The sequence below is a fragment of the Hemicordylus capensis genome, chromosome 2 (assembly GCF_027244095.1).
Source record: "Hemicordylus capensis ecotype Gifberg chromosome 2, rHemCap1.1.pri, whole genome shotgun sequence".
Taxonomy (NCBI): Eukaryota; Metazoa; Chordata; class Lepidosauria; order Squamata; family Cordylidae; genus Hemicordylus; species Hemicordylus capensis.
In genome coordinates this window covers 202,898,121-202,923,394 of record NC_069658.1, presented here as the reverse complement: position 1 = coordinate 202,923,394, position 25,274 = coordinate 202,898,121, and the positions used below count along the sequence as shown (strand labels likewise).

Sequence of the window (25,274 nt, the reverse complement as noted above, 5' to 3'; positions counted from 1 at the left end):
CTACACGGGGGGAACTTGTCAATGATCTCAGGGCAGCTGGAACCATAGTCACCAAGAAAACAATTGGTAACACACTACGCCGTGAAGGACTGAAATCTTGCAGTGCCCGCAAGGTCCCCCTGCTCAAGGCAGCACATGTACAGGCCCGTCTGCAGTTTGCCAATGCACATCTGAATGATCCAGAGGAGAACTGGGCGAAAGTGTTGTGGTCAGATGAGACCAAAATCGAGCTCTTTGGCATCAACTCAACTCGCTGTGTGTGGAGGAGGAGGAATGCTGCCTATGAGCCCAAGAACACCATCCCCACTGTCAAACATGGAGGTGGACACATTATGCTTTGGGGGTGTTTTTCTGCTAAGGGGACAGGACACCTTCACCGCATCGAAGGGACGATGGACGGGACCATGTTCCGTCAGATCTTGGGTGAGCACCTCCTTCCCTCAGCCAGGGCATTGAGAATGGGTCGTGGATGGGTATTCCAGCATGACAATGACCCAAAACACACAGCCAAGGCAACAAAGGAGTGGCTCAAGAAGAAGCACATGAAGGTCCTGGAGTGGCCCAGCCAGTCTCCAGACCTTAATCCCATAGAAAATCTGTGGAGGGAGCTGAAGGTTCGGGTTGCCAAACATCAGCCTCGAAACCTTTCTGACTTAGAGAGGATCTGCAAAGAGGAGTGGGACAACATCCCTCCTGGGTTGTGTGCAAACCTGGTGGCCAACGACAAGAAACATCTGACCTCTGTGATTGCCAACAAGGGTTTTGCCACCAAGTACTAAGACATCTTTTGTGAAGGGATCAAATACTTATTTCCCTCACTACAATGCAAATCCATCGCTGAATTTGGGCACTGGGCTTTTTGAGGGTTTGTTTGTTGTTGTTCTGTCTCTCACAGCTACAATAAACCTACCATTCCAATTATAGCCTGGTCATTTCTGTATCAGAGGGCAAATGGACAAAATCAGCAGGGGATCAAATACTTATTTCCCTCAGTGTATATGCTTAATTTTTTTTGCTTGAATTATGCTTTCCACCAATTTATCTGGCACAGACATTAGGAATTTCCGGGATCCCTTTTTAAAAATCAGATGCTACAATGTTTACTTCCAGCACAGAAGCCAATTATTTATATTTTTGTAAGAAGATCAGCGATTTCACACTTGAGCTCTTTAGAAACTCTCTGTGGGTGTCATCTGGACATGGTGATTTGTTAATATTTAGTTCATCAATACACCCTGAAATGTCATCTCTTGTCACCTCTACTTGATTCAGTTCTTCAGACTCCCTCCCTGAGAAGGTAAGTTTTCAGAACCTATATCTTCTGTAGTGAAGACTGATGCAAAGTATTCATTCAGCTTCTCTGCAATCAGCATATCCTTCTTAAGTATCCCTTTCATTCCCTTGTCATCTAACTGTCCAATTGCCTCCCTGGTAGGGTTCCTGCTTCTGATCTATTTAAAGAAGTTTTTATCGTTCACCTTGATGTTTTTACCTATATGCTCTTTGAATTCTTTTTCACATCCCTTATTGTCAGCTCACACCGAGCATGTACTCCTTTCTGTTCTCCTCATTTGAGCAAGGCTTCTTGTTTCCACTGAGGGCAACCTTGTGATTCTCCACTCTCTTTCCACATATACTCCATTCTGGAGTTTCATCTTGTTTGATCATAACTGGCTGGAGCCCAGTACAGCTGCCCGTGTTCCTTTTTATCTCTGCTTCTTTCTGACCCTTTGCCTGAAAGTATTTGGATGTCTGAAGGCTGAACTACTGAAGGGGGCTTTGGATGAGGCTTCCAGCAATCTGAGGTTAAGATTCTGTGCCCACAAATCTCTCTGTGCTTCAGCACAGATGTCCTTAGTGCCCCTTCACCTACCTGTTTAATCCCCACTAGCCAAAAATCTCTCCCTCTTTTTCTTGCTATTTAGTGCTACCCAAAACATTTCATAATATAGGTCTGAAGGCAGGATTTCCCAGATATTTCCCAGAATTTGATGGAGGTGGGGATTTGCAGAGAAGATGTCCAGTGAGGCCACCCTCATCTTCCCAAGCTGCTCTCTATACAATCATGACATAACCTGGATGCTCAGGTGATGGCCAAGCCCAGGAGTGACTTTGCACAACTTTGGGTGGTGTGTTAGTTTTGCCCTGCAATGTCCTCCACCTGAGTAGTGACTTTGACCCTAAGGAGGCAGGACCATCACCACTCTCAGCTGTGGGCCCTGACATCAGGCCAGAGCGTAAAAGAACCCCAGAACTGGAGTCACTTGAAACAGCACTCTCAGATCCTGAACTCCCTGATACAGCATCCTCAGAACCTGAGCCCACTCCCCTATTGTTGCCAGACCCTCCCACACTGTTTGTTGTCAAATTTATATAGCACTCTATATAAAATCTCAGGGCAGTTTACAATCCAACCAAACAACCAAAACCTAAAAATCATATAAACAGATTAAAATGACCATAAATAAAACTTTAAAACCTCATAAACCAAAACAGATGTGTTTTCAAAAGTCGTTTAAAAACAACCAGAGATGGGGATATTCTGATTTCATTTGGAAGTGTGTTCCAGAGCCTCAGGGCAACACTAGAGAAGGCCCAGTTCTGGGTCGCCACCAAGCAGCTTGAGAGTACTTCTAGACCCAAACCTCTCGCTAATTTCTCAGGTTGAGGGAGTGGCCAGGAGTGCTTTTTATCGGCTTCGGCTGATACGCCAGCTACATCCAGCCAGGGGCGTATCTAGGGGTAGGGCAGACAGGGCACGTGCCCTGGGCGCCACTTGAAGGGGGGTGCCATTTTGTAAAATTAATTTTTTTTTAAAAAAAAAAGGCTGCCAAAAACAAAATGGCCACCGTGCATGCTCAAATGGCCTCTGTGAGGCCCTAGGTCTTGCCAGGCCCTGCAGAGGCCATTTGAGCATGCGCGGTGGCCATTTTGTTTCCAGTGGCCATTTTTTAAAAAAAGATTTTTAAAAATGGCCACTGCACATGCTCAAATGGTCCCTGCGAGGCCCTAGAGGCCAGTGGGGGGAGGAGGAACCTTTGCAAAAAAAAACCCAGCCTTTAGGAAGCCCCCCGAAGGGGCTACAGGTAAAAAAATAATAATATATAATATAAGTCACTGTACACATATTCAGATTGGCATTATGTACAGAGAATCAGGGCTTGTGAATACTGAGCTGATGCTTATGAGCTAGGATTGTATTCATTTGCTCTTACTTTGCTTCTTGTGATAAGTGAGTTAAATGTGATGTCTTGCTAATATGGCTATTAATGGTGAATTTGTCTTTGAATCAGTGTGAAATCCTTAATATTAAGGCCCACTGGGAGTTTCTTGCTCTCTTTCTCTCATTTTAACTGTCTTTCTGAAAGACTAGAATATATTCCAAGCAGTGACACAGTTTACTCTGCATATCCTTTAATTATTTACAGAGTATCTGAGAAAAGTCAAATTCTCCATTTATTTTTAAAACTTATGTAATGGTGATGCTACCGTACAATACATAGTAGAGAATTAGACTGGCACTTCTGTTTAGTTTTCCAAGTACACCTCCACATAGTATTTGGGTATTTCATGAGCCCCAGCATACTGAAATTTGTAGTTTTCCAGGATTTTCTGGTCTGGCTACGTCCACTGCTAAAATAGTTTTTGAAAGATTAAAAGATTAACGAGCCTGACTTGTATTTTTCAGCTGATATTATGGTAAAGTTATCTGAAAGATGGGTGTCAGATGCTTGGACAGGGGGCGCAATTTCAGTGATTGCCCTAGGCGCTATTTTCCGTAGATACGCCTCTGCATCCAGCTCTTAAGATAAATAACCTTAAAACAGTGGTGCATATGCTGGTAACATCCAGGCTTGACTACTGCAATGTGCTCTACATTGGGCTGCTTTTGTACATAGTTTGGAAACTGCGACTGGTGTAAAACGCGGCAGCCAGGTTGGTCTCCAGGGCCACAGGTGTTGGACTCTTTGACTGCTGCACACCAGCACTAGAACAGGTTAGGCAGGATCAGACAGAGAGAAAGCCTGAGCTCAAAAACATCTAAGAGCTCAGTCTGCCTCTGACTGCTGTTGGAGCAACTTGTTTCATATTGCTGTCTCTGATGCTGTAATTGGCCTTACCTTGCCAGTCTCATGGGCTCTTGTCTTTCGGACAGGACATGTCTGTTCTTAAAGACTGTCGATCTGACCATGGCTGGTAACACATGACCTGGCTACATCTTGGTTGGACTATCATAACATGCTTGATGTGGGGCTGCCTTTGAAAAGTGCTCAGAAACTGCAAAATGGTCCAGAATGCTGTGGCCAGAGTGCAGACGGGAGCAACTTATACAGAGCATGCGACTCCCTTGTTGAAACAACTGCACTGGCTCCTGATTAGTTTCTGAACCCAATTAAAAGTGCAGTTTTTGACCTTTAAAGCCCAAAGGCTTAGGGCCGAGTTACCTGTAGGCCTGTCTTCTCCCCTATGAACTTGCCTCTATATTAAGCTCTGTTGGAGAGGCCCTTCTCTGCATCCCACCAACACCAGAAGCACAGATGAGGAGGATGCGCAGGAGGAACTGCTCTGTGGCCATGGAATTCATCCCCACGGGAGGCTCATTTTGGCCCCTCTCCGCTGGTTTATACTTCTCCTCGCAAAACAATCCCAGTACAGACAAGAGACCACCACATATTCTACCAGACTGCACAACACAGCTGCATCGCTCTCAATTGCCCAGCAACTTAGAAGATCAAATCATATATCCAGATGTATCTAAAATGAAGAAAGAGAAGACCAAACCTGGTTCTTTGTTCAGCCCAGTGCAATAAAAACAAATATAACTGGTGGGGGCAGTGCCAAAACATCCCAAATTCTGCACCAAGAAAAGCTCGATGCGGTGATCTGTATAACTTACACAAAAGCCACATTTTCACGACCAGAACAATCATGGTTAAAGAGCTAATCACAATCAGCCAGCCCGCCCACCCCCACTCCTGTGGAGAATGTTGTGAGAACCTGGAATTTCCAGACAATTCTGGTTAATTACAGTGATTTAACCAAGATTGCCTGGAAATTCCAGGTTCTCACAACACACAGTCGCAGGAGTGGCTGGCTGATCATGCTTAACTCTTTATCCGCGATTGTTCTGGTTGTGAAGAATGTGGCCAAAGTAAACCATACTTGCACCTACTAGATGATTTCCCCCTATATCTCCTTCTTGTGCCCCACAATTTTTACACATGCCTACTTGGAAGAAAGCCCCACTGAATTCAATGGAGCTTACTCCCAAATATGTATGCATAGGACTGCAGCCTTAGTCATGTAGAGGAGCATGGCCTGCAAGACCCATCCAGACTGCTGGAAATCCTGCCCAGATCCTACTCTGGCTTCTGAAGTCTACCTTGGCATTGCCTGATCCCACTCTCAATGCTACTGTTCTTAATAATTATTTACAAAGAGCCTAATATTGTGCTAGGTGCTATACAAATTAAATGGGGGGGAAACAGGTCCCATACTATTTAACAGATCACAAATAATTCAGTTTCACTTGGCATCAACCCCACATTTCCCAGGCTATTTTTGCATATTCATGTGGGCTAGAAACTTGCTTTTTAAAAGAACTAAAACCTGAAATTTTCAGGATGTGGAATGTTGTGCTCAGTACCAAATCCTGCACTTGTATGGTGTGATCGCAGAATACAGAAAACCTGTACTTTTAAAACAAATTTTAGCAGATGACATGCTTTTAAGTAACTGCTTCATTTATCTTCTTAAAAACCTGCCTCAAAGGGTTATTATTTTCCAGTTACAGAGAGACTGTGAGGCTGTATGGAAATTTCAGTCTGTCCCCCACACCTCCAAATATCTGGGACAAATTTTCTATCCATCACACTGTCCTGATTTTTGTGTTGTTGCTGTTGTGTGGCTGCTGGGGGAAAAACGCTACAGTGTGTGATAGGTCTCACCACCACCACAATACATTCTGTAAATTCCACATACACCTGTCCCATACACATCACCACATCTCATCAACTAGAGCCTGATCCAGAAAGGACATCCTTGGAGGAGCAGGCCGAGTCACTAGGGCCCTAGAACCCCAACATGGCCCTTGTATTCTCAAGCAATGGAAGAGGACCTCACTAGAGAGGCCCTAGTACCTGAGGGAGCCATGAAGAGTTAGTACATTCTACTGCAGTGGTGGGCAAACTTGGCCCTCCAGCTGTTGAACTACAACTCCCATCATCCCCAGACACAATAAAGTGTGCTGGGGGTGATGGGAATTGTAGTTCAACAATAGCTGGAGGGCCAGGTTTGCCCACGCCTGTTCTAGTAGGTACCCTATGATATCCTAGAAAATGCCCCTCCGGAGAGCCTGCAGAGGGTAGAGGGATCTGATGCACCCTGACCTATCACACCCTCCAGCTCCAGCATAATCACCCTCAGGACTGAAGCCCATACCCGGAGATGCAAACATATGGTTGGCGGCATGACGGCCTTCCATCTTTGAGACCTACTTGGTAGGTGGAATCATAAGTTCAAGTACCCTGCTAACTGAACAAAAAGGCACCTTTGAAAGTGGTGACTCTCTTATATTTAGCGGGGGCGGGAAGCAACTGGCCCTGCCCTTCCCCAGCACAGTATCATTTCAGTGGTTGTTGCCAGTGTTCCCTCTAACAGAGATTCCCAGATGTTGTTGATTACGACTCCCATAATCCCCAAGCAAAAGCCATTGCAGCTGGGGATTCTGGGAGTTGTAGTCAACAACACCTAGGAATCCCTGTTAGAAGAAACACTGGTTGTTGCTTGTGTCTATTGTATGTTTCTTTTTAGATTACAAGCCCTTTTGGGACAGGGAATTGTTTTCTGTGTAAACTGCTTTGAGAACTTATTTTGTTGAAAAGCAGTGTATAATTTTTTATTTTTTTTAAAAAAAGTCACCTCCATATCAGAGCCCCACAGATGCTCCAGGAAGGAGTAGGGCAGCACAGCCAACTATAATACTTTTCACTTGCTGCCTGCATATTGCCGGTGCAATGCCTCTTTAGACCAACTCCTTGGTGCTAGACACCTGCTCTAGTTAGCTGGCTAATCAGCTCCTCTGCTTTCTCAGAAACCTTGCCCTGAACTCTTGCTTCTTGTCCTGCTGGACAGTTCCCCGCCATGTTGGTATATCAGACAGGAATCTGATCCTCACAGCATTGACAGGAACAGGAACTGGACTTAAAGACTGCTGGGGGGGCACAGACATGTATGATCCTACCTAAAAGTTATGCCGTCAAATTGGTGTCAACTCCTGGTGACCACAGAGCCCTGTGGTTTTATTTGGTAGAATACAGGAGGGATTGACAATTGCCATCTCCCGTGCAGTGTGAGATGATGCCTTTCAGCATCTTCCTATATCGCTGCTGCCCGACATAGGTATTTCCCATAGTCTGGGAAACACACTAGCGGGGATTTGAACCAGCAACCTCTTGCTCCCTAGGCAAGTTACCTACCCACTGTGCTGGTAGGCTTATGATCCTACTTAAGGCCATTTTAAAAGGGTTACAGAACTTATCATTGCAACAAAGATTCCGACTATACTGAGGCAGTTTTTGGAGACAGCCACCCCACGCAATAATGTTAGAAGTGGGTCAGGATGGTGCAGCAGGCAGAAGGTGAGCTCCAGATGCCAAATGTTTCCTTAGCTGCAGCCACACCACCACAGCAGCAGCAGCTTTTTAATCAGTCTGCTCTTTCGGACCACTCAAGTGCAAGGCCAGATACCAAGATCCTGAGTAGCGGTGCACACACAGCTTCAAAGACTGTCAGCCCCTTAGGCAAAGAACTGTCACTTCAATGTTCTATACAGCTCCTGGCAAGCTGCTGGCCCTAAATACAGCTTAAATGGTAGTAAAGCAAGCCCTCGCTCAGAGGGTATAGTTATGTCCGCCAAGCAACAGTACCTCAATGAAGATGGGTCAGCCATTTTGGTTTTCTAGAAAGCAAGTCAGCCAGGGAGTCTGGGGAGCAGTGTTGATACCAGCGTCAGCTCTGCAGCCCCACCTTCTTGCTTCTCAAGTGTGAAGGCAAGCTGATTTCATAGCTAAGGTGGCTGGGACCACAAGCCACTTAACACAAGAAGCGAATTTGGCTTTAAGCGGCTCTAAGTTTCACCTGACTAATTGGCTTAAAAGCCAAGTGCTCCAGCGATACCCGTTTATGGATCAAGTGGGTCTCAACTATTCATCTCCCAGACTTCTGAGCAGTGCTAGGAAATTAACACGTATTAACGTCATCGTTATTAACATGCCCTAAATTAACCACATTCAGATAACCCCATTTCTATGTAAGTGCTGCTTAATGATTGGGGCAAGGTTGCTTCTAACTATCACGAGGGGAGTAATACCAATAGGGAACCTTTCTGCTCAGGACTCATCTGATGATGGGTGATGGAACAACTCTCTTGGCCGAAAGAGCCCCAGAGCTACAACCCCCGCAGGCTGTTGTAGCTCTGTTCCACTGAAAGCAAGCAATTTAGTCCTCATCCCAGAAATGCAAGTCCTGGTTATAAAGCACATGGTATGTGCTCAAAAGCACCCACTTCTTTAGCATTAATTCCCATGTTCCGGGACTCAGTCCTGGCACTGAGAATAGGAACTGGGGCTAAGCCCTAGCACAGCTGAAGCCCAGATGGCGAGCCAGGCCTCCACAGGACAGTATCTCCCCCATTGCTTGAAGCCAACATGGCAAGTCAAGCCTACAATTAAAGTGACATTTCAGTGTGCGTCGTGCCTCTCCAGTGACTCATTCCTCCACTGGACTCTACTCTCTGCAGAGCCGTTGGTGACTGTGACCTGCACAAGCCAGTGAGCAGAGGAAAAACCCCTCACTGGGTCACACAGCTGCTCCACACACCACGCAGGCTTGGCCACCGGATCGAGGGACCTGCCTGCCTTCGAACCCTCAAGTCTAAAGAGCTGCTGAAGTATCTAATCAGCTAGGTCATCGTGCACTATACTACTACTAATAATAATAATTTAAGGAACTGGAAGCAAGAGGAACTACGTATGTGCTGGACTGCACCAAATTAAAATCTTTGGAGGTTTTGAAAAGGCAAGGAAAAGCATATCGTTATCTGGCTATCTATAAGAGACCCCTAGGCCTCCCTGGTTGATTAGTCACAGGGGTATCAAGTGTATTGGGTTCTTCCAGTTCTGATTTCTGTTTAGTGTGGAAGAATCTTAAGAATTCTGATACTCCCAACCAGCAAGTCAGTGAAGCCCGAGGATGTGGGTTTTTTTTTTTAAACAAATGCTTTAAATTCTATGGATAACACACACAGAACTGATTGTAGGCTGGTGGATCCCCTCTTACCTGGTTGTCACCCCCCTCCTTCCACATAAAGCTCATGGTGGAGTTTTTCTTGGTGGATTAGACAGGAGAGAGGAGGTGATGACAGAATGATTCGCCTGGCTGAGAAAGGCTCTCCAAGCCATCCCCATCAGCAAATAGGAGCTTTCTCCCAGGAGCCCTTGCATCATCTCAGGAGATCTTGGGGGAAGCTCCCAAGTGCGGATGGGATGGAGAGACAAGGTGACGGCAGAGGGGCTCTTTCAGCCAAGAGAGTTGCTCCATCACCACTGCACAAAGACCATGGATGCAGAGGTGACCCTCCAACTTGGCAGCTGCACGAGAATGCCAGCACTGACACTGGCCCCATATTGACACTCCCAACTCATACACCTCAAAGTGATTTTGCAGAGACTAGTCATCAGCTGTGAGCTGTCTGCTATATGAGTTCAGGCCACAGGTTTTTCTGCTAACCAACAGCAACAACATTTCAAACAGCCATTCCTTGGGATGTCACAGCCTGTGACAGTCCCAGTCAGCCATATGGGCCAGCCGTGAGAAGAGTGGTTGAAGAAGTCTGGATTGCAAGGACTAGTAGTGCAATAGTGCCTCAGTCCCTGCAACCAAGAATAGGAGAAAGAAGAGCCTGGCCTTGAGGGAGAGGAGAGCTGGTCTTGTGGTAGCAAGCATGACTCGTCCCCTTAGCTAAGCAGGGTCTGCCCTGGTTGCATATGAATGGGAGACTAGAAGTGTGAGCACTGTCAGATATTCCCCTCAGGGGATGGAGCCACTCTGGGAAGAGCAGAAGGTTCCACGTTCCCTCCTTGGCTTCTCCAAGAAAGGGCTGAGAGAGATTCCTGCCTGCAACCTTGGAGAAGCCGCTGCCAGTCTGTGTAGACAATACTGGGCTAGATAGACCAATGGTCTGCCTCAGTATATGGCAGCTTCCTATGTTCCTATGACAGAGCCAAAGGTCCATCTAATTCAGCATCCTGTAATCAACCAGAACCAGTCCAGGTGCCTCTAGAAGCAGAGTATGCTGCACACAGAAGCCAAGCATAACACTGACCACCAGTGTCAGCCTCTGGTGGGTTTTTTTGGTCAGTCCACAGTATCTGCCATGCAGTGGTATAGTGGCTCTGTACAAGCAAAGTTCCATTTAACAAAGAGGGCTAATAATCACAGCTAGACCTATCCTCCAGGAATGTGCCTAATCCTTTTGCAAAGTCCCCAAAGTTAGCAGTCCCCATCACTACACCTGGTGGCACCACATTTTCTATATGCTAAATTACCATCGAGAAATTACCATCAAGAAATACCTGTGAGTATTAAGTTGCTTTATGTTTAGCTGACTCTGCAAAAAGGCATTAGTAGAACGTTTCCTGCCCCCTCCCGCCCAACACCACTTGGCACACTGGTTGTCCAGAGACCCCAATAAGCTGATGCTGCCAGGGATGACAAAGACAGGCTTTCACAAATTTTCTTTGGAACTAGGAGCCAGGCTAAACATTTGAGAGCAAGACCATGTAGCAAAATTACTGGACTTTGTGATGGACATTGTGGAGGAGGAAGATAAAGACTTCTCCTTATCCCCTTTACAAGTAACATACTTAGAACAGAAACTGCCTGGAAGAAGTAAAGATTTCATTATATAACCACCTCTGAATCTCCATGTCTAGGCATCCTGGTTAAATTTCTGTAAGCCATTATTATAACAGTGTAAGGACGGAATGCTTTGGCAGAAGATGGCAAGAGATAAACATAGTAAATAAATAGATTTATATAGAGATTTCTGAATGTTCAAGAGCGCGTTACATGCCCTATCTCAACGCAAGCAACCCTGTAAGGCAGACCAGCATCACTTTCTTCCATATTGTAGGTGGAAGGCTGAAACTGAGAAGGCAAGGGCTTGCTTTATTATTTATTTATTTATTTATTTATTTGCACAGTCAGACTGGTGTTATTGACTGGTTTGTTTTAGCCAGACATCGAGTCCTTCCCAAGGAGCTGGGATGGCTGAATTTTATTGTCAATGTTGTTGCTGTTGTTATAGATATTGTCACAGAATATAGGCTGTTCCCAGTAAAGCTGCTTTTTGTAATTGGCTGGTCGTGATTTCTGTGGCCCCTATGGTGTTGAGGTGCTCTTCAAGGTCTTTGGAACTGCACCCAGGGTGCCAATTACCACTGGGATTATTTTGGTCTTTTTCTGCCACAGCCTTTCAATTTCAATTTGTAGATCTTTGTATTTGGTGATTTTTTTCTATTTCTTTTTCTTCTATTCTGCTATCCCCTGGTATTATGTCGATTATTTTAACTTGTTTTTCTTTCTTCTCAACTACAGTTATATCTGGTGTATTGTGTGGCAGATGTTTGTCTGTTTGTAGTCGGAAGTCCCATAATATTTTTACATCTTCATTTTCTTCCACTTTTTCAATTTTATGGTCCCACCAATTTTTGGCTACAGGTAGCTTGTATTTTTTGCAGATGTTCCAGTGTATCATCCCTGCTACCTTGTCATGCCTTTGTTTGTAGTCAGTCTGTGCGATCTTTTTACAACAGCTGATTAGGTGGTCCACGGTTTCATCTGCTCCTTTACAAAGGCGACACTTGCTGTTTGTTGTGGATTGTTCTACTTTTGCTCTTATTGCATTTGTTCTTAGTGCCTGTTCTTGTGCAGCCAGTATTAAATCCTCTGTTTCTTTCTTCAAGTTGCCATTCTTAAGCCATTGCCAGGTATTATTATTATTATTATTATTTCAATTTCTATGCCGCCCTTCCAAAAATAGCTCAGGGCGGTTTACACAAAGAAATAATAAATAAATAAGATGGCTCCCTGTCCCCAAAGGGCTCACATTCTAAAACGAAACATAAGATAGACACCAGCAACAGTCACTGGAAGTACTGTGCTGGGGGTGGATAGGGCCAGTTGCTCTCCCCCTGCTCAATAAAGAGAATCACCACGGTAAAAGGTGCCACTTTGCCCAGTTAGCAGGGGTTTAGATCTTAACATCAGGCTTCAGCAGAGGTCTACTCAGTGGTTGACTGCCATCAGGAGGGTGTTGTCCAAACAGGCAAGGTTAAGGCCCAGCACAAACAAATGGAGAGCCAGGGGACATGGCCAGGGCAGGACTGGTCTCCAAAGCGAGTTGGCCAAGGCAAAAAAGAGCCTGCTGTGACCACTCCTTCTAACACAAGGCTACTCACTTTTGGCCCTCCTGCAGACATCAGCCTACAATTCCCATAATCTCTGGCTATTGGCCACTGTGGCTGGGGATGTATGAGAGTTGTAGTCCAAAAACAGCTGGCCTAAGTTAAGCAGCCCTGTTCTAATACAATACTCAGCCTTAAGAACTAGCTCAGAATTCAGGGTGTTATAGGGCCTTCTGAGTCCTGATTGGTCTGTGGAGTGAGCTGACAGTACTCAGGCCAAACACCATTCTTGACTCATACTGCTCAGTCAGCTGGGCTTGCTGAGGCACTGCAGGGCTGTGGCCCTCCTGCAGATGTTGGCCTACAACTCCCATAATCCCTGGCAATTGGGCACTGTGGCTGAGGATTATGGGAGTTGTAGTCCAAAAACAGCTGGAGGGGCTAAATTGAGCAGGCCTGTACTAGAGTGCTGGTGGCGCAGGAGGGAAAATACAAAAGACTGGCTATTGAAAACCTTGTTTCACAAGTACCTCAGTGTCTTACATAACTAGTGAGCTCGCCATCATGCTTACAGCATTCACCTCTTCAGACAAACGCTATAATTGTGAGCGGCACAAGAGGGGGAGTGAGGCACACCAGGAGACAGGACTTCCATTCCCACTTTGGACGGTGTACGCAAGTACACCATCCTTTTAAAATAATGTCCGAGGAGGGCTGTTAAGTCTCTGCTTTCAGAGAATACTCTGAAGGGCGCAGGAGAAGCTATGCAAGTCTGGCCCTGAGCACTGCCTGGGAACCACTTTGAACTCTCTGGAGAAAGAGCAGAATACAAGGGTAACAAATAAATCAATTAGATGAGTGAAGTTCTTTGTTGTCATGATTCTTGGCAGGGCTTCACATTTCTAACAGACAAAAACCTTACTCTGATTTCCAACCTACGGCCACAATCCAGCATGGCATTCGGCACATTTATAGGCCAGGATTTGTGCTGGATTGGGGTTTACATTGATTGCTGTCTGTTTCGTACCCATTCTATCATGTACTTCCAGCTTTCTTTTACTCTAAAGAGCTCTCTTTTTACTCTGTTACCCCTTTTGATATATCTATAGAAAATGCTCTTCTGTTTCCTCTCAGCCACCTCTTTTTTTCCCCTTCTAAAAGGTGACATCCCTGTGGCTTTAACATACTCATTTAATCATTTCCCTTGAGAGAAATTGTTCGTTCTGATAATAATTCCGGTTGCTCTTCTCTGCACCTGTTCCAGCCAGGTCATCCTTCTGAGCGAGGGACTAAAGATATGACATCAGGGGTTGGACAGCAGCCTAGGAGACATGGGTTCAAATCTGTCGGTGCTGGACAAGCCAAGAGCCAGGAATGAGAACATGCACAATGGAAACAGCTGTTGACAAGCTCGGACCACAATCCATTTATAGTTCTTTCAGGATGGGAGGAGCCAGTGGCCTACCAGGGTGAACAGGTACAAGGATATCACAGTCTAGGGCAGGGATTCTCAACGTTGGGTCCCCAGATGTTATTGGACTTCAACTCCCATAATCCCCAACCAAACACCACTGGGGCTCGGGATTATGCGAGCTGAAGTCCAGTAACATCTGGGGACCCAACTTTGAGAATCCCTGGTCTAGGGAACCCTCCTCCCTGCAGTTAGGGACATTGCTGCAAAGATCTGAGGATCTTTGAATCTGAGGATTCCCAGTTCCAGCCCTGGTGACTGCTGGGAAGACTCCCCCAACAATTTTGGGCGAGGCTCTACCTTTCATGCTCTATCTGGGAAATGGGAACAAAAGGAAGATGAGAGTTGGCGTAGTGTAGTGGCCAAGAGACAGAACTGTGTATGGCAGGCCTGCTCAACTTAGGCCCCCCAGCTGTTTTTGGACTACAACTCCCATAATTCTCAGACACAGCAGCCAATAGCCAGGGATTATGGAAATTGTAGGCCAACATCTGCAGGAGGGCCAAAGTTGAGCAGGCCTGCTGTATGGGGACACCCCTGATTTGAATCGTGCCTCTGCCATAAACTCACTAGGTATGTAAAGGAAGCTAAGCCTCTCAGCTGCAATAGGGGAGCAATACTTACTTACCTTACAGGGTTGTTGTAAGGGTTACATGTGGAAATATTACTGAAGCTTTGAAGCTTGGATGAACTTGTATACATCATTTGGAATGTGTAGATGGTGTCTGTAGTATCTAACTTAATAAGCTTTTTATGAACATGTGCATGTTCTGTCCGATAGATGGGATCTCTTTATGTGTCTTTTGTCTTATATTTAATTAATTTTTAAAAAATGTGAAGTGCTTTGCACACTTTAAAAGTGTATTACAAATGATAAGCATTATTAAGAGATAATAGGAAATTCTCAAACTTGGGTCCCCAGATATTGTTGGACTCCTATCATCCCCACATTGACTGGTAGCAGTTCTCCAAGATCTCAAATAAGAATCTCTACCTGGAGAGGCCAGGGATTGAAACAGGGTCCTTCTGCATGCAAAGCAGGTAGTCTGCCACTGAGCTATGTTCCTTCCCATAGCTTTCCCCAAATGGAGAAAATCACAGACCAGTAACAGGTACTTTTGAGTATCCAGAATCCCTATGCACGTAGCCTATAGCTCTGGTAGGCCTCTATTGCTTTAAATTACTCACTGCTAGGAGGAGGACTCAACATTCTTACCAAATCAGTTCTGACCATTGCTAAGAACATAAGAACAGCCCTGCTGGATCAGGCCCAAGGCCCATCTAGTCCAGCATCCTGTTTCACACAGTGGCCCACCAGATGGAAGCCACAGGCAGGAGTTGAGGGCATGCCCTCTCTCCTGCTGTTACTCCCCTGCAACTGGTACTCAGAGGCATCCTGCCTTTGAGGCTGGAGGTGGCCTATAGCCCTCCGACTAGTAGCCGTTGATAGACCTCTCCTCCATGCTACAGATTCAGGTGATCTGGAAACGTTGCAAACAAGAGTCGCCATTGCGACAAGTACACAGGCCACAATTCCTGCATATATGCAGTAAAGGCAGGCAGGAACCAAACGTTTTTACCATTAGTACAACCAGGGCAGGGGATGAAGGGAGAAGGGGAAGCAAGCAGCTGGTATGAGTCTGGTCACAGATGTGCAGGGACTGAGCAATATCTATGGAAGTCTGCTGCGCAAGGGTGAGGTGACTATACCAAGCATTAAGCTATCCCTAAAACAACAGCATGCTTAAATAGCAAGTGCTGTGCAAACTAGCTCATCCAGTGTGCAGTATGGGCCAGCTGGCGAGAGTCCCAGCATCCTCAGGCTGCGTCTTTTGAGCAAGGAAGGCGTTTCTCCAGAAATATCAACTTCCAAACAACATTTAATATCTGTAGCAAGGATATTCCTGCCGCGTGCTGCCCAGGTTACACTCTCTTTCTGTCCCTCCCAGCAACACAACAGAGCCGGAGCCAATCCCAGCCAATCCTACAGCTGGGATCAGGTCTTTCAGCCTCTCATGTATCTGATGTGGAGGAGCGGCACTTAAGCACAGTGCCACTCCACATATTATCCAGAGGCAAACCCAGCTTTGCTAACAAGGGTACCTTCCACAAGGAACTGCTGCAGCCAATCCCAGCTCTCTGACAAACACATCTGGGTGATCTAACCCCTATTCAGACATTAAGGGTATTCACACATGCCGCCTAACCCAGGCTAGGGCCTACGGTTCGCTTCACCTCAGCTGGCAATCATCTGGGAGATCGCCACCAGGTTAAATGCCTCCCCGCCCAACCCCGGCCTGTGGCCATTTCCAGCAGTGAGCCGTGGGGAAGGAGGAGCAGCAGCGCTGAGCACAGAGGCTGCTCTAATGAGAGCGACTGCCACACTCATGGCCCAGGGGCACCCTGGGATAAGGGAGCGGGGCGTCCTCCTGCTCCTAGCGTTTCCCTTCACTGTGCTGCCGCTCGTGTGGCTGTGCAGTGCAATGGAGAGGAGGACGGCGGCTGCTTGTCTGCGAATTCCTGCCTTCCCCGCAGCCTGGCGAGGTTGTGTGCACGACCTCATGACGCTGAAGGTGCATCCAAGTGTCTGCACACATGTATGTGTTTTCGTGTGAATGACTGGACCTGTGGGCATTGTAAAAGTGAACCCTGGGTACAGGCTTCCGAAACCACAGGGCACAGAGGGGATAGGAAGTCTACTACTACACATGCATTGACTATAATGTGTGGATAAGAGTACATGTGTACAGATCTGAATGTGCACACAGGCTGGATGTGCATTGAACATAATGTGAACAGGGCTACACACACGTTTGCAAAACGGCTTGGAAACTATAATATACTGGTGCTCAACTACTGACTGGAACTAGGAAGAGGGAATGTATTTTTGCAACAGCTATGGTGACTGCTGGACCATGTTCAGGCACAATTCAAGGTGGTGCTTTTAAAGCCCTAAGTGGCTTGGGAGTCTGGTACATGAAGAACTGCTTTCTCCCACATGAACCTGCCCAAATATTACCATTATCCTCAGAGGCCCTTTTCTAGTCTTCTTGCTTTCAGAGATGAGGCAATTGAGGAGCTGGGACAGGGCCTTTTCAACGGTGGCACCCTGACTCTGGAATACAGTCTGGGTGCCTAATTTGATGTCCTTTTGGTGCTGGGTGAAGACTTTTTTTTATTTGTCCAGGCCTTTTAGAGTGTTTATCCAAGGTAAAACAATATGTTCTCCTAACAGCACGCTTAAGAGGTGCTCTTAAAAGCAGACATACTTTGTTAATTAAAAGCAACTGCAGGGCGGTGGTGATGTCACTCAGGACCAAAGCAAGGGAGGGGAGAACACTTTCCCCTGACCCCATTTTCCTGCCAAAAATCACTCCCACAAAACTGCTACTCATCTTCAAAGTTGCTATTTTCAGCACACACAAAATAGTTGTTTCAAAAGGTGAATAGTAGGTTGCGGGGGTGGCGGGGTTAACTGGGGAAATAGTATAAGGGGAAAGAGTTAAACTCCCCCTTTCCATAGTCTCAGTTTGGGTCCTCCTCCAGCTCTATTTTTTAAGGGGTTGCTTCTGCTTTTAAGGATGCCTCTTAAGCATGCAATTAGGAAAATGTGTCATGAGACCCTCAGAGCATTCATCTAGCCCTGTTAAGGGGGACTATGTTTTAGCTGCTCGGCTGTCCTTCATACTGTATTGCTTTTATTGTTGTGCGTTTGTTTTCATTAAAAGCGGGGGGGAGTAAGCCACGATGGGAGTTTTTAATTGACAAGTGGCATATAACTTAAGTTTCTTAATAAAATAAACACAACACCTGTTTGCGGCACTCCCATTTTATAGTTTTAGGGGTTTCACAGCATTCGATTGCATTTGCTTTTACTCCAAACGCCATGCTGCCCTGCATAAGCCACCCTATATTGAACTATAGGGTGGCTTATACATTGGCCACATACATGAATGAAGAAACGTTTGAAATAACCCAAAGAGCCAATGCCATGAAGTAAGCGGAGGTACCTTCGGTGCTGGAGAAGCTGCAACCCTATTCGTGGGAGTAAGGCTCACTGAACTCCATGGCACTTAATTCCAAGTGAACATGCTCAGGGTTGACCTGCAAGGCTGGAGTCCTCCCATCATGCCCAACTGAATAAGCAGTAGAACTTCAGAGTAAAGACACAAAGGTGGCTGGACAGGAGACAAATAGTTCTGGCCCCTATAGAACAATTTGCCAGGGAAGTTCTCCTGAGTTGAAAGGGAGCATGATTCTCCCTCATGTTAAGTGGGTGGGGAAGGAGGAAAGAGTGCCATTTGGTCCCTGTCTGCTTCGGGGACTGAGATGTCTAGCGCTGCTGACCCTGTATTATTACTTTCCATATTCCAGGTCTGAACCTTTGCATTAACAAGTCCCAGGAGCTAAGTGCTAGTCTACTCTGGCTCCCATTAAGCCACCGAGATGTCATCCAGGTCATGGCAGAGCAAGAGGACATAAACCCAGATGCACGTGATACGTTCATACTAATGGACAGCCATGTGGAAGTAAAATCACATGGGCACACATATGGATACACACAACAGTCTACAATGTGTGCACATACTCATACAAAAACTAATCAGCTCTGTCCATGCACATATCTACACTCTCCTCCGGTCTCCAAATTAGGTCTCTTTTCATATCAATAATACATGGGAATGGGGACGCACACTGGAAATGTGAAGCAGTTGTGTACACACACACACACATACAGACACACCAATGGACACACGTCTGCATCACCTTGAGGGAACACATGGACAACCAAACAGAAAACAACAGTCACCAATACAATTCATGTGAGCAGAGAAACAAGCACAGAAACAAGGGTGCCTCCATTTGAACACTAATACTGATGTGCGAACACTCAAATCTTTCCCACATATACACTAATACACACGAGTGAGCAGACAAAGAAAATATTTGCCTGGCTGCACAAAACACAGCCTCACAAACACTTTTTTTGGACAGAGGCATGTCCACAAGTGAGTGTATGTTTGCATAGGCTTGTACACTAGTACTCTGCATATGAAGAGTATGCACACAGGGTGGTTCACACATGTGCACACATATGCAAACATGCAGAGCCAAAGAAACAAAAAACCAACCAAGTACTGGCAGAATCATGACTGCTGGAGGTTACTACTTATCTATTGTGTTGTATTTTTGACTGGTCAATGACCGAAATAAAGATTTCACTCCATTCCATTCCAACCACACCCTACAAATGCACCAGCCCAGTCACCTGGGCTTCCGTTGTTTCCATTGATTCAATATGCTGATACATGCAAGCAGCTTTCTAATCAGCCCCATCCTCCACACAATAGACTCCCTTCCCTAGAGTGGACCCTGACATGGTACTGCTGTGCAAGGCGCTGGATCTGAAAATGGTTTTTCTGTATGCTCCAACACCTCAACTTCTCCCCGTTCCTTTATCATGGCTGCAAAATGTAAACAACCCTTCTACATAAGGGAGGCAGACATAACTGTCTGTCTCTCTCCAACACACACCATTAAGCCCTTCACCACTAGGCGCGCTCTCACTCTCTCTCTCACACACACACACACACACACTCCCGCCCTCCACTTAATACAGATTAGTAACCCCTTGACACACACTTCACCCTGTTGTACTCACAAATGAAACTGGAGAGATTTCCACTCACCCATCCGCAACACTTTCAAAGCCCGCTTCTGATAGACAGCAATTCTAATCTGCATTAGTATCATGAGTAATGGAACCAGGGTGATGGTCATTCCAGATTAACTAATTTGGAGTAAAAAGGTGCACAAATTTGTCTGGCTCCATAACCTTTTGCTCCTTTCTTTAAAGGGCCTGTCTCGCCATGGGTATATATTGCCACTGTCTGTGGATTTCTCAATGCCGTTTCAAAATATAGCACTTTCCCAACATGAATATTATCTCCATATAGAAAGATGACTGTGTGTGCAGATCTTTTTGTCTTTTTAAAAAGGATTTTCACCTCCAGCTCTGGCATGAAGAATTTCAAACTCAAACTCTCCGGACCACAAGCCAAACTTCTCCCAAGTGGAGCAGTAAAAGCTGATTCTGAATACATCACTTCCCTGTCCCAGACAATCTACACAGGGGGATTGCCAATATTAAATACTCAGCTGCTTGATCTCAAAGAACATGATTAATTACAGATTCCACCACACACACACAAAATTAATCTCCACTCCAGTGTGTGTCTGTGTTTAAATGAGTCCCCATGAGGGAACAATGAAGCAGCCCTGCGTAAGGATAGGGTCTTGCCTCTTACATCCTCAAACCCCAAGGATTTTAGAGGTAAACAGTGCCCATCTTCCTTGTATCCTCTGAAATGCTATTGGATGGGTCAGCTTCATATATTCTAGTCCCTCTAACTAGGACACACAGACCCTTAAGAAGACGCTCCCATTGTCTACACTACACTATCAAATATACGGGGGGGGGGGCGTGGAAGGCACACACTATTTGTCCCTTTGCAAATGGTTGTTTTGCTTGTGCGTTTCAAAGCTTCAGCCTAGGCGACTGGTGACCAGAGCTGACATTTCTGAAACCTCCTATTTATTGCAGGAAAACACCGCTTTGCTGCAAAAGGTGGCAACGGAGATCAATAGGTGGCATTTCTGAGAGCCAACCAGACTACTCCTGGAGGTGTGGTCTTTTCCCCATTGACATACAACTTGGAGGCCTTATGCCAGATTTCAGCTTTTAAACACCCTACTGCTTTTTGTCTGCCAGAGTCCCAAAATGCCCCCATATTCGACAGCTAATTGCAGTCTGTCTGTTTGAGAATAGCCTCCTCCCCTCGCCTATACACTTCACCCCGCACTATATTCAAAGCATAAGACTCCTTCTTTGTCTTTCAGCATAAAGGCCCATCACACCATCACACTCCTAATATAAAGACAGCTGTTGGGGAAGAAGGGAGGAGACATTCCTGGAGAAACCGTCTCAGGCATAAGCAAACACGGCACAATGTAAAGTCCATGCAAGAAGGAATTCAAGCTTTGATCCTACCTGCAGTGAAATGCAATATTTGCAAGCACAGATATATGGGCTCATGTGAACTCTCTTGGGGAGTATCCACCCCAAATGCCCATGCAACCAGTCTCTACAGGTGGCCACACTCTCCCACAGTCTAGCAAGTGGATATATCCATGTGGATATAAAAGCCGCCCGCCAATTCCCCAATCCCATGGCAAAATTATTCTTTAGAATATTTATAATATAGCAGCCAAAGAACACTACCCTAGTCTATAAAATACTTTCCTTTTTAAAAAAGGAATGCAAGAATGTGCACCTTGCAGACTGGGGAGGTGGCAGGAGGAATGGAAACTTCGGCAGGTATGCAGTTTCCCCACATTCATAGAATCGGGGTCCAAGACTACCATCACCAGCAGCTCCTACAAATATGTAGGGCAGTGAACCCTCTGGCTGGTATTAGTAGAGCACCATGGCTGTCTCCCTTACACCCACTACATAGCACACTCGAGGTACCTGGACAAATCTTGGTACACTTCACGCAGGCTACACCCCGTATATATCTCAAGTCACAAGGAAACCTGGAAGCAGAGTTTCAAGTAGATAGCATGGAGTTTCAAGTAGATAGCATGGATCACACCCTGGTCATGGTACCAGGAGGATGAGGTACCATCAGACACCAAAAGAAACCCCTCCTTCTCTTGTCAGAGATCTTCATGCCCTGGCAGGCAGATTACAAGCAGATGGTAATTACAAACCCATAGGATGATTACAAGCCCATAGGTTGGCACCTTCAGCCACGATGCTCCCCTCCTTATCTTCCATACCTGCAATCCTGCCCACCAGCGTATAAGCAGGCAGCCTGGCTAACTTTATCACTTCTTGGCCTGCCACACCCTGGCCGCATCAGGTGCCAAGAGCACCTGGCATTTTACTTCTGCTAGGTGGCTAGGTAGACAGCCCATGCCTTGGCACTATGGCTACCTGCTCATGAGGCTGTCAAATGACACCCAGCCATATGCCCGGCCTCCTCTTTGCTCATCTTCCCTGGCATTCAGATCACCTGGCATCCCAGCGCCAGGCCCATGCCTTGGCACTCAAGCTGCCATCATCATCATCATCATCCATCCATAGTGCCCGGTGCAGGAGGTTCTTGCTCCCACACGATGTCCAGCCACACCCCACCTCACCTTCTGGCCTCCACACCAGACCGCCACTACCAGGCTGCGGCCCCTGAACCTGGCTAGCAGGCACTTATGTTATGCCCACTGACCTGCTCGGGTCCCTGGAAGCAGATCCGGCACTGCGGGGTCCTCATGCCACTATCCAAGCTGCTGCTGAGCGACACCGAGTCCAAAGCTCCTCCGGCCCCGGCAGTTCCGGGCTGCTGCTGCTGCTGCTGCTGCCCCGGCTGGTGCCCGGGGGGCTGAGGTCGGGGGTCTTTCTCTTCCAGGGCCAGGCTCCGGGGCCGAGTCTCCGCGCCTCCCCCACCATAATACTCAGCCTCATCGTCCTGCCGGGCCGAGCAATCGGCGAAGGGGGGCCATCCACAGCCGCTGCCTCCCAGCGCCCCCCGGCTTCCCCCGGCTCCAGGCTCGGGCTCCGGGCGGCCCCGCCGCATCAACACCAGCAGCTTCAGCTCGTTGAAGAACATGCGGATCCGGTACTTGAACATCATTTACTTCCCCCGGCGGCGGCGGCAGCGCTTCCTTTTGGGGTGGGGGGCCCTGGAGGGGTGGGGGAGACAAGGGCGCTTAGCTGTGCCCCTGGCCCGCATCGGGGGACGGGGAAGAGGAGAAGACGACGAAGGGCTGCTGCAATGGGGAGGCCGGGGGGTCGCAGAGGGGAGGGCGGGGAGCAAAAGCTGGGACCCCCATCCCGGACACAAGCGGTGGCGGAGTCTTGACTACTGTAAGGAGGAAGGCTGCGTGTTTACAGGTGTGCGGGGGTACGGCAGGGAATAGGGGTGCCGGAAAGGAATGCGGGGGGGGGGTCACAGCCGGTGAGGATGGAGAGGGAGGCCTTTTGGCCGGGAAAGGCAAGGAAACCCTTCGGCGTGCTAGCTAGGGGTAAGGGCAAGGGGCCGTCGGTGGGGAGGCGTCAAGGCGGCCGTGGGAGAGAACGAACCGCTCACTCACCACCGCCACTACCACCGCCGCCACCCCGCTCGCTGGGTGGGTAGCTCTCCCCTAGGATGCGGCGCGTTCCGTGGGTCCCTCTCGGATCCCCAGCGGGCAGTCCGCGTCCGGATTTCCTTGGGCCATGGCTGAGTGAGAGGGGGGCGGGCGGCTCTCCTCCGGCGGCCAGCGACCGGCAGCGAGGCCAGTCAGGGAGGGAGCGGGGTGGAGAATCCAGCGGGCGCGCTGCAAAAAGCGAGCTGCAGCTCTTCGCCGCCCTCTTCCTCCGGGGCTTCTCCTTCTGCCCGCCACGAACACGGCCGGGAGGCGGCTCTTACTCTTCAGGACCTGCAGCGGCAGCGGCAGCAGCAGCAGCAGCAGCAGGGTCCCTCTCCGCCTCCTCCCCTCGGGGGGCTGGCTGGGCAGCTGCAATCGCAGGCGGCTCTTTTGTCTGCAGAGCTACGGGCATGTCCGCTCCCTCCTGCAGCCGCGGCCACGCCGCCCGGCCTGGAGAAGCCGCATCCCGGCGGGCTCGGGCTCCGGGCCGCTCTTCCGCAGGCTGGCAAGCAGGCGGCTCGCCGTTCCACCTTCTCCGCGCCGCGATCGGGGTGTGTGTCTGTGCTTAGGAGCGGCGGCGTCGTGTGTGTGTGTGTGTGTGTGTGTGAGGCAGGAGGAGGGTGCCGGGTCTGCCGATGTTGCGGCCCCTCTTTCGCCTCGGCTCTTTATGTAGCCGGCCCCGGCATGCAACAGGGCTTTGTCCCAGGGCGCCCCCCACCGCACGGGGTTGCCAGCGCCCCCTACGCACCCTCCTGCGGTCTCCTCCAGCCACCCCCGAGGTCCGGGGGCTGGGGCGCACGGCAGCCTAGCTGGCAGCGGCGGCGGCGACTCAGGGCTGGGGAGAGGGAATATGGCTTCTCCTTCCGGTACAGCATGTTAAATAAAACATTTCGGGAGGAGGAGAGAGAGCAAGCGGAGCTGCTAGCGAGCTGCCTGTGCGTCCGTACCGCGAGGGACTGGGGGACTCAGAGGCGGGCGGGCCGGCGGCGGGGGGCGAAAAGCGAGGGGCTGGTGCGTAACCGCTGCGCCACTCTCCTGTCGATCGACCTCAACCACGTGGAGGGGGGGAAGAGTCCCCGGGAAATGTGAAAAGTGCCATGACAGACATCCCCCTCCCCCCATCTAGACACGTATCTGAGAGATTCCTAGATAGAGAAGGGGGAGGGGACAGGAAGAAGCCATTTAAAAAAAAAATAGTCTTCTAAATCAGGTCATAATGCTAAAATCAAAATTTAACTCGAATTAATTTTTTTGGAAATTCAGGCACTTTACACACCCACACACCCCACAGACAGCATCGAACCTCTGCCCTGTTTAACAACAAACTTGAAATGACTATACTATACACATGCAGACACAAACCTAAGGACTTAAGCACAACAAACTTTATCTGGAGCAAGGCCTTGAAGGCTTATGATCACCATTTGCTATTCAATTTGTTTACAAGTGAAATAGGTGGACAACAACTGAATTTCATCATGAAAAGGTGAGCACTGGTATACAGATTTAGAGCTGAGATCAGAAAGAGGGCCCTGGGATACAGATTGCTCCTGCTGCTGCTGCTGCTGCTGCTGAGTATTTATTTAGCATCCGCAGAGTGCTAGCAAGGTGCTGTAGGAAACACAGGAGTCCCCCCCTCCCCCCTCGCTCAAGGGCCTCACAGTCCCCATTAGCTGGACAAGAGAGAGAGGGAAGGAGCGGGAAGAGGTTAAAAAGTGAACAGAAGAACTTGGAAAGTGACTGGAAGGGGCAGAGAAAGGGAGAGTCAGGAGACAAGGGAGGGACAGATAAATTGCAGATGAAGTGGGCTGGAACTGGCAGATACAACTCAGAAGGCGTTGGTCTTGTGGGAGGGAGGGGGACTTGAAGGAACAGGGCTTGGTGGGAAAAGGAGGGGAGGCTGTTCTAGCTAAGTCTAGTCACCAGCCTGGCAGAAGGCACAGAGGTGGGTGTGGGAGGAGACGAAGGAGTCCGATGGCAGATGAGCTGGTTCAGAAACATCATAGGGGAGGGATCCAGGGGTCGAGATATAATGGGAGGGGGAATTATTATTGTTATTAGTAGTTATTTTTACTTCTATAGTGCCCGCAAGGAACATAGTGCTTTACAGAGCAATGTGAGCAAAAGTTCACTGCCCCAAGGAGTTT

The 25,274-nt window shown here is 48.0% G+C and overlaps 1 protein-coding gene across 3 annotated transcripts in view; it reads right to left on the bottom strand.

The window, feature by feature from the left end:
- Positions 1–24,160, bottom strand: part of MARCHF9 (membrane associated ring-CH-type finger 9) — a 53,562-nt gene extending 29,402 nt beyond the window's left edge. The window contains exons 1-2 of one of the 3 annotated variants that reach the window (XM_053302773.1): positions 23,092–24,159; positions 22,227–22,680 (exon numbers count right to left, since the gene is read on the bottom strand). In XM_053302773.1, coding sequence (XP_053158748.1) covers positions 22,227–22,631 — 405 coding nt within the window. In that variant the 5' untranslated portion in view covers positions 22,632–22,680; positions 23,092–24,159. Of the gene's footprint in view, positions 1–22,226 lie in introns of all 3 variants that reach the window. The other 2 variants (XM_053302774.1, XR_008317682.1) reach the window with 2 other exon arrangements.
- Positions 24,161–25,274: the final 1,114 nt, after the last annotated feature.